Source organism: Schistocerca piceifrons, chromosome 4 (genome assembly GCF_021461385.2).
Source record: "Schistocerca piceifrons isolate TAMUIC-IGC-003096 chromosome 4, iqSchPice1.1, whole genome shotgun sequence".
Lineage (NCBI taxonomy): Eukaryota > Metazoa > Arthropoda > Insecta > Orthoptera > Acrididae > Schistocerca > Schistocerca piceifrons.
In genome coordinates, this window is record NC_060141.1 from 634,955,173 (window position 1) to 634,965,261 (window position 10,089).

Consider the following 10,089-nt stretch of genomic DNA (forward strand, 5'->3'; position numbering starts at 1 on the left):
TAAAATAGTGATATGAATCTTAAAACAGTAATCCAAATTTACCTGACACATGTTGTTAACACAATCATCAACATTTACAGTGCAGTTTTCTCCACTGAATCCAGGAGCACATTCACATTTATAGTGTGTAAAATGGTCAACACACCTGGCTCCGTTACGACAAGGATTGTATTCTTTTGTGCAGAATGGTATTTTTGTTTCACAATACTCTCCTAATAAAATAAGAAGCACATAATTTAGATATCTGTTTAAATATAAGGTCTACAGCGAAAAATATATTCATCTAAAATGTAATTTTATGTTTGATTACATTCACAGACAGCAAATTAATATTCTTTAAGGAAAGAGATACTATGTTGGGCAGGTTTCTGATGAGTATGATGTCCCAAGAGACAGAAGAGAGAGAGAGAGAGAGAGAGAGAGAGAGAGAGAGAGAGAGAGAGAGAGAGCAATATGAGGAGGGAAGAAATCACATTGTATACTAAACATTTTTCTTTCTTGGGTGCAAATTTGTGTAGTTTTCATAAATTTTTTTCTATGCTATAACAAATGAAATGAAAAAGTACATTTTGTTAGAATATCATGAAAAATCACGATATTATTTCATACCCATAAAACCCTGTGTACAGCGACATTCATAGGCTTGAACCAGATCAATACATGTTGCATTATTTTCACATTTGTTATTGATGCAGTCATCGATGTTGCTCTCACATCTGTCACCAGTGAATCCAGGAGAACAATGGCAGCTGCGAAGAGAATGTAGATTTATTTTGGGTTTACTGTTCATTTCTATTTAACAATAAATTCTTGCCAAAGAATACCAAAATAATTTGTTTTGTAATTTTGATGCTAAATCAGTTAATGTGGCCACTAGTCAGATTTTTTCAGCTAGTTCCTACTCATCAAACAATTGCACTTAATCAAATGATAGAGTTTAATATGCATTCAGCCATGCTTTTCTCCCTCATATCCTACAAATCTCTTAATTAAGAAAAACCTTGAAGTAATTGAAATAATTCAAGGTATACATAAACAAAGAAAATCAGCTGTTAGTGTATTACTCATTAATTTTGTGCATACAATTAGTTTCTATCCTTAAATTGTCATAAACCAGTTGTGTTTGCTGAGGCTAAATTTTTCACAGTATAAACAAAGGAAAGCTGGTACTTAAAAAAGCATCTTTCTCACATATATTAAATAGCTATCTTCCAATGCTAGATTAATATTTACATAATTACTTTCAAGTGAAGTGAGAATTCAACAGCAGCCCAGAAGCAGCAACCACAATGGTAAAAATATCAGATATCAACACGACAAAAGAAGATTGCATCCATGCAAGCTGTTTTTTTTATGGACAGTTCCTTGGTGAGTAAGGCTGAGGTAAGTGGTGTAATAATAATACTTGTAGAAAATTTAAATTTTTATGTAAAAAATCAGTAACAAATTATACCAATAAAAATTTGTACATATGTCTCCAAAATATTCATTCAGTCACAAACAAAGTGATCAGTACTGAGATTTTACTAAATATTGAACCATATTTTAGTAATGTTCTATGTCTCACAGGACACTTGAAAAACGCAGTCTGGACTGTTTCATTTTCTGTATGAGGCTACATACTAGAAGATTACTACCATAGGATGCATTACCGCTGGTATTGCAATTTTATCAAATTTGGTTTGAAATATAAGACTGTTAATATCGGTAAGTTTCAATGTAGTTCCAGCCTCCCCCACCCCACACACACACAAACTCAAATTATAACACCTGTGGGTGTGATAACTGACTGTTAATGAGACAGGACAGATGGATGAGTGGAGTGTGTAAGAGTGACATAAAGAGAGAAGAAAACAAACTGTTGGGTCAGAAGAAGATTTGAGTGGAAAACAAGAGGAGATTGGGTGAGGGTAAAGGATGTTGAAAGCATCACTGTCTGGTGTGCAGCATGTTCAGCTACAGTTCTGTGGAGGCCATTCAGGCAAAATTATGTTTGGCTAGCTGTCATACCCACACAGAAAGCTGCACGGTAATAGTACACAGCTGCTGGATATCAAGACTGCTTCCACACACTGCCTTCAGCCACTGTTTTAATAAACATTTCCTTTAACTCGATTACAATAAGAGGTAGTATGGCCATATGGGACATGTTCTGCATCTGGGTCATCCACAGACAAACAACCTGTTAAGGTACAGGATTGACAGCAACAATGAAATGGAGACAGACTAGGATACTGCTTATATTGGGTGGGTGACAATAGTACTTGGGGCAGAATTCTGATAAGTGGAATATCCCTCATTACAGGGCATGGCAATAGGTACCGATAGTTGAAACCCCTGGTGAAAGTTGTGGTCAAGTGGAGAGTACTGATCAGTCGATAGTTACCAGTGACATTGTATTTGTTACAATTATGTGAAGAAGTGGTCGAGTGGGGAGTACTGGTCAGTCAATAGTTACCAGTGACATTGTGTTTGTTGCAATTATGTGAAGAAATGCCATGGGAGGTCTTTTTATGGCCTAGCTGATAACAGTATTGTTATGAAATGCTTTGCCAGGGTTGTCACTATCTTTTATAACTCCCACTTCCCAGTGAAGATGCAGTATACAAACAGGAAGGAACTTAACGATACAGAATTATAAACTACTCGTAAAATGAACTTACTGTTGGTAGTTAGTGCAGTTCATATGTATAGAGGTTCTTATGGGAGCCACCAAAGAAATAATCAACATCCAGGAAAGTAGCTCGTTGAGTTGAGAGGGATTGGATGATGCAGAAGGTTTTTATTTACTTCCAGAGTTCTGCAAACCCAATTTTCCCTCCCCTCCCCTCTTCGCTTACTCCCTTTTGATGTGTTGCCCTTACTTTTAGAATGAATAATGCATGACAGTCACATCTTATTTTTGTTGTATTATAATGAATATTGTGAAAAGCTTAAAAAACAGAAAGTGCAGTGTTAATAGGGTTCCATGGCCAGTGTCTTTCGAATAAAATAATTTTTGGTATTAGGTTGTGTCATTATAAAACACTAAAGCAATTAAACTGCTGACATTTTAATCACTTTACTGTAGTCCTTGGTATTTTTTTCCTGAAATGAAAATAGTTTTCCAGATAATCATGATTTTTATGGTAATGATATATAAATACCTGAAGCGTCCCTCCTCAAGTACTTTGCAGGTACCAGAATTCCTGCAGGGATTACCATAACATGCATCTATCATGTATTCACAATGCTTCCCATGAAAGCCAGGTGTGCACCGGCATTTGTATTGTCTCTGAGGTAATGGCTGGCATACTCCATTGTTGACACATGGGAATGTGAAACAGGCATCACATTTAGATAAAATCTGTGGGCTTACATGACCTGCAATATGAAATATCCACACATTAAAGTATAACAGAAATATAAGGTGGATTGTAACATCATCATTTAAAGAGCCTGACAACAAAAAATTTACAATGAATAAAAATCTCAGTTTTTACATTAATTTGTGTCTATTAGACAGTTAAGTTTTAATAACAATAAAACCACATTTATTCATCAAACTTTTCCACCACAGTTAGAATTATTATTTTTATAATTTGCCTTCCCTTAAAATTTATTTTGTGTATATTAAAAGGTTTTAAGTATCTTCTACAGTGCACAGAAACATTTGCCTTGACAACTGCTTTTGTGTGAGTAGTTGCATATGAGAGAGCTATTCACAAGGTGAATATGTAACTGCTGTAAACTTACTGACTGCTCAGAACTGAAGACAAGACTGCTATATTATATAATCAGCAGGGAATATCATGGCATCACTATGTTGTGATTCTACAAGGATTTTGTTGCACCACTTCATTATTCACATATGACAATCAGCATTAAATATTGTATTATTCTAAGCCTGAAGATTGGAGTGTTAGTATTATTCTGCAGGAACCATTTTTGAATAACTAGTGTGGAGTCTAACTTATAATTATTTCTGTTATGTAATACAGTAATTATATGTACGTTTTAAAGGATTTTGAGAATATGACCAGAGCATTTGTAGCGCAAGCATAAAAATATTAATTGAAGCACTGGATACAAAAACAGCCTTTCTCAAAAACAAATATTTTTCAGGACAGCAAAGAAATATACTAAATAATTTAATATTATCCTGTTCTCAAATGTATTTTTATGTTGCTATCTAGAAATACTTGAATAGTTCCTGATAAATCCCAGTGCCATATGTTGTAGCGTAACATCCAGCAAGAAACGTCTTTATAAAATAGAATCTTCAATAGCCCTGGAATTTCTCCAACTATATTTTATTTAACTCAAGGTCTGATAACATTTGCCAGAAAAAAGATGAAGTTAGATCAGAAATGCAGAGAACTCTACAAACCAAATTTCCATTTTTCCCTCCCACTATCATCGCCAGAGTCAATAATATCCTAGTTCAGTCTGTTTTTGTTTCCTCTGCTGAGGCCATCAGTGTTACCAAGAAGTTTCAGCTCTTGCTTATCAAATAAAGAAAATGAGACTTGAGGTTTAGGACTTTTAGCTTCTGGTATATCTTATTTATCACAACTGCTTTCTTTCTGGACATCTTCATTTTTTGCCACAAAACACTGTCTTTGGGATTCATGAAAAGCATTCATCAAAAGCACAAACACAATATAGGCAATAGATCACTCAACATAGCACAGAAATTTCTAGGGAGGCAACAGAAAACATTCAGATTGCACTGCCACAAACTTTCTCAAATGCCAGAGGCTGTTTTTGTGAAAACCTTTTTGGATATGGGTTGCTTTTGCAAAACCACCCTACTTCAAAGGTATAGTAATGTAGGATAAGACCTGTTTTGCTTTGTTTGATTATTGAGTGTATGGACATCAGCCATGGCTACCAGAATATACGAAAAACAAGGAGAAAAGGGAGTTGTTATTTTTTACAATGAACTTCTCAATTGTGACACATGTTAAGAATTACACTTGCCAATAAGAAGAGACAAGAACGGTAGAGAGCTTGTTTCATGATGAAACAATGAAAGTGAACTGAATTCACCTAAATGTGAAGTAGTGTTATAGCCTAATATGCAAGAAAAAGCTATGCCAATTGACAAAATATGATACTGAAATTAAACAGAAGACTTTTGAAAATTACATAAAACAGGATATTATACACATGCATTTAAACTTCCTTGTCTTCTTTACCCAACACAATAGGCATAATTTTTTTCCTTTGAATTTATAGAATTAACTAAAATTCTCTTACATAGCTACAGTATTTAAATGAAGAATCTTTCCGTCATCATCAGCTTACCTTAAACTGGCCAAAAATGTAATAGCAAATATATTTAGGTGGCTAGTGTATTACATTCCTTAAATTGCAATACACAGTTACAAAACTGTTGATAAGAAAATAATGTTTAACATAACTTTGACTTGAATGTTTACCTTTGCACTGGAATGATGATGCTGGTGTTGTCAATAATAATTTATCCTTCATAGATGGTGGTTCAGCACAGCGTGCAATTCCTGGTTCCACATAATCTCTTTTTACCCATTCAGCTAACCATTTCATTTTACAGTCACAGTAGAAAGGATTTGCTCCTAGGGCCCTGAAAGATTTGTCATAAGTAACTGGAAGACATTTAGAAAGCACACATACTGTAATAAAATACTGCAATTGATGTCATACTTACAAGTGGGTAATTGACTGCAGATCAATAAATGAGCCTTCTGGAACCATTGATATGTCATTACCATGAAGTGATCTGGAAGATATTAAATTAGTCTTATTCTCCATAAAATAACAGCATAAGTGACTTAATTATATTTGCTCTCAACATCTTTGTCAGGATGTACATTAGGTAAATTCAGCTATGCTTAACTTTTTATTTAAAGATCCAGTTAATTAGATATTGTATTACTTTTTGTTGTAACTGTTGCTTTACAAGAAATGCGAGTCCAGTTGCAACTAGTCATACATATATTAGAATAAATGAAATGAGAGCCCTAGCTAATTCTACATTAAATTAAATGCCCCTAGATTTACTTTTGACTGACACATTCTTACATGAACTCTAGTTGCTAGTAAATGACATTACAAAGTACAGATATAAGTGGAGGATTACTTACATGATTCGTAAGGACTTGAGACCAGCTAGGGCATCTCTCTCTATACACTGCAATTTATTGTAACTGATGATACTAGGGAAAGAGAAAAATTGAAGTCATTACATGCCCTTTCTCAGAGCAGACTAAGTACCAATTAATTGTAATGTACTAAGTTTATCATTATTCACTTGCCCTATTAGACACAAGTATTGATCAAAATTTCACTATTATGTCACTGCTACTACGGCATCATTGGCATATGTACACATACATCGAAAATATCTGGTATACTTGTAACCCCATGTCATTTTCATCAAATGCTAGGTAGTGTACCATGAACCATATGCTACCTCTAACTTTTAAATAATGCTGTAGATGTTTGTTAATATAGCCTTTTTTCAGTTTCAGATCCATAATTTTCACAGTGGTAACAGAAATAAATTGAAGTTATTGCACAACAGGAATGCATTGCAAGTTCCTCTAAAAGTCTGGGGCCTCTTTGTTGAACAAATTTGTAAGGCCATACAAATTGCAGTGCAACCCTTGTGGTTAGCATGTTCAAAACATTTCTGCTGTCTCCCGCACTTCTTACATCAATCAATTTCTGATTTTAGTTCATTTAGTGATATGTACACTTTGTGCATTCTTTCTCACTGACATACAGTCCACTCACCTAAACCTGTTTTAAAAATTTACATCACATATTAAAATGCTTTATGAGATTTTAGTCTTTGTTGTAGTCTTAAATATGGTCAATGTTCAGGGATATGACAGGAATGATCATTCAAAACAAAAAAGTAAAGTAAACATGGGCTCTAAAACACATACCTTAAGAGCTATAAGCAAATCTTGATCTTTTATACTGTGAAGCAGATCTCTCCTACTGCAAGCTCTTTGCTTTCCATATTTTAAGAAGTGTTAGCACAGACCAAAACAAGAAAAAAAGTCCAGTAAACATGCGCTCTAAAATGCACACTTTAAGAGCTAATTTGAAACACAACACTTCTAATGAACAAGTGCTCATAACTTTTAAGGTAAACATTTTAGAGCACATATTTACTGGACATTTTTTTCTTTTTTTGGTCCATTCTACCACTTTCCAAAATATGTAAATCAAAGAGCTTGCAGTAGAAGAAATTTGTTTTACAATATCGAAGATCAAGAATTGCTCATAGCTCATAGGTTTGCATTTTAGAGCCCATGTTTACTTGATGTTTTTGTTTCGAATGATCTTTCCTGTCATATCCCTGAATATTGACCATCACTTCTGAAACACCCTGTATAGTGTCTGATGATACTGGAAGAAAGAGAAAATTTCATTGCTTGTTAGTGTTATCATTCTGAAGGAAGAAAGGAAGGATGTCCTGTCGACATTGAGGTCATTAGAGATGGCACAAGCTCAAATTGTGTCAAGGATGCGGAAGGAAATCAGCTGTATGCTTTCAAAGGAACCATTCTGGCATTTGCCTGGAGTGACTGAGGGAAATCACAGGAAACCTCAATCTGGATACCCGAACAAGAGTTTGAACTGTCGTCCTACTGAATGGAAGTCTGCTGCGCCATCTCACCCAGTTGTTGTCATTCTAATAATAATCTAAAATGTAGAATAAATTTCCTTTACTTTATGTCTATGGTCAATAATTTTTTGTCATCAGACTACTGGTTTCAGTCTATAATGACCATCTTCAGATATGTTTTATAAAAACATGTCCTAATGTACTGCAGCCATAGTGGCATCATCAAATGTTAAACACAAAATTAGCATTTAACATTTGATGATGGCACTATGGCTGCAGTACATTAGGACATGTGTTATTCTGTATATTTGGGTCACTGTTTTATTTGCAACCATGTCGCAGCTTGTGAATCTACAACTTCATTCATTCCGTATCATAACAGTTTATTTGCTGACTGGATCAACAAAACATATTAAACTAAAAAATGTGTATGTCTCCATACATTCATGTAAGTCTGGTGTAATTACATCATTCTTTTTCAAGAAGAAAACTTTTCAGCCCAATTTTTACAGTGATGGATACCTGGGAAACGATATCTTGTATATTTGCTCCTATAGCGCAAGACAAAGTAGGAGAAAAATATTATTTTTGCATTCCAAATACAAATTATTTCAATTAGTAACTAATATAAGTTTGAGACTCCTAGAAGCTGAATACACAAAAACTGAAATGGATAAAATCCTGACTGTTAAGCTAGCAATGTACATCCACCTTTTGAATTATTTAATTGTGAATCAAAATAATTGTTTGGCATCACAAATTGTTGCAGTTATTAATACAATACTGATTTAGTGCATGGATTCTATACTTATTTCTGGATAAAAAGTGATTCTGTAACATATAATCAAAACATGGTTTTTAATTATGATGCTTTTCCTCTCTGAGTCGCAGTTTTCAGATTACTGTTTTATATTTTTCAAATGCATTTTAAAGTTTTCTCTAACACAATGCCTTGTGATGTAACTAAAATATTCTGCTAAAAAAACTCTGTTGTATGTGTTTACTGCTATACTTCTGTGCATCAAGCTAATGGAGCAATGTTGTTGCATGTGACACTTGAATATTCAATATTTTCATCTTCTAAAATTCTGTACTCTTAAAATAAAATGTACTCACAGGGTAGACAGTTTAGTCAGGTTGACAAAACTGTAATTTGCCAAAATTTGTATCTGATTGTTACTCAGGTCTCTGTCAAACAAAAAAATAAAATAGTATGTTAGAATATTTGTGTACATGAGCTTAAATAAGTCAGTTTCATTATTCTTACAATGAACTGTCTCTGGACTAAATCATTCACATTCACTTTCATACTGCTCAAACAGTTAGGAAATGGCAACTCTTGCAATGTTAGGATTATCATTATGTGTTTTGCAAGAAGGTTGATGCTATGAACTTACAATCTGGTCAGTGATTTTAGATGACTCAGCCGTTCTCTGTGAATCATTTGAATTTCATTGACATCCAGATACCTGCAACAAACACGTGACGTTATTGACCTGCATGTCCAAAACCAAAATGGTATGGGATTGTGGATGTTTAGGAAAAGGGTTCAGGAAAACATATCAGCCACAAATTGCATCATAATTAATGAAGTAACTCACAGCTCTGAAGTCTCTGGTGGAATGCCTTTGGGAATTTCCTTTAGCTTCACCCTGCTGCAACGCACAACTGTACCAGTACAAGAGCATTTTGGGGGGCAATAGTTATCTCCAAGGCAGCCTTGATCATTATCACCTGAAAAGAAAATATTGAACCCTCAGTGGAACAATAGAACAAACAAAGACAGTCACAGAAATAAACTGCAGTATAAATAAGCAGATTAAAAAAAATTACCAGCTATGTTCAATTCAGACCAACATAGTACTTATTTTTTTGACAGCCGGCTTCATCAATTCAAACATTTATTTTAATTCAGTAAATAGCTAAAATAACTTTCACAGCACATCTTCATGCATTTTCAATGAAATGAATTTTTGTGAAGTAAAGTGTGTATGCCAAAGTCTAGATTTGACTACAGTTATTAGAAATAATTGCAATGTGTGGCTATCATATTTCTCAAACAACGGAAAATCCAGGCTGGAATGTAACAATACCAGAGAGGGAAAGTTGCTACTCACCATATAGCAGAGATGCTGAGTCGCGATATGCATCTGCAATGATGAGCAGTCCCTCTCAAAATATACTAAGGGTCTCACTGAAGCCTTCACTGACCATAATTATCCTCCCATCTTTGTACAAAAATAAATCTCCCGCACCTTATCTTTCCAGTCTCCCACCAACTCCCCCAAAGCATTCCCCTCGTAACTCAGTACCATCCGTGACTGGAGCAACTGAATCACATTCTCCGCCAGGGTTTCGATTACCTCTCATCGTGCCCTGAAATGAGAAATGTCCTGCCCACTATCCTTCCCACCCCTCCTACCATGGTGTTCCCCTGTTCACCGAACCTACACAATATATTCGTCCATCCTTACACAACCCCTGCT

General features: G+C 34.7%; 1 protein-coding gene across 1 annotated transcript in view; it reads right to left on the reverse strand.

Moving 5' to 3' along the window:
- Positions 1-10,089, reverse strand: part of LOC124794967 (protein slit-like) — an 807,859-nt gene that overhangs the window by 20,597 nt on the left and 777,173 nt on the right. Inside the window, 9 exon segments of the mRNA XM_047258696.1 lie at positions 43-212; positions 610-749; positions 3,147-3,363; positions 5,424-5,587; positions 5,672-5,743; positions 6,108-6,179; positions 8,720-8,791; positions 9,001-9,072; positions 9,205-9,337. Coding sequence (XP_047114652.1) covers positions 43-212; positions 610-749; positions 3,147-3,363; positions 5,424-5,587; positions 5,672-5,743; positions 6,108-6,179; positions 8,720-8,791; positions 9,001-9,072; positions 9,205-9,337 — 1,112 coding nt within the window.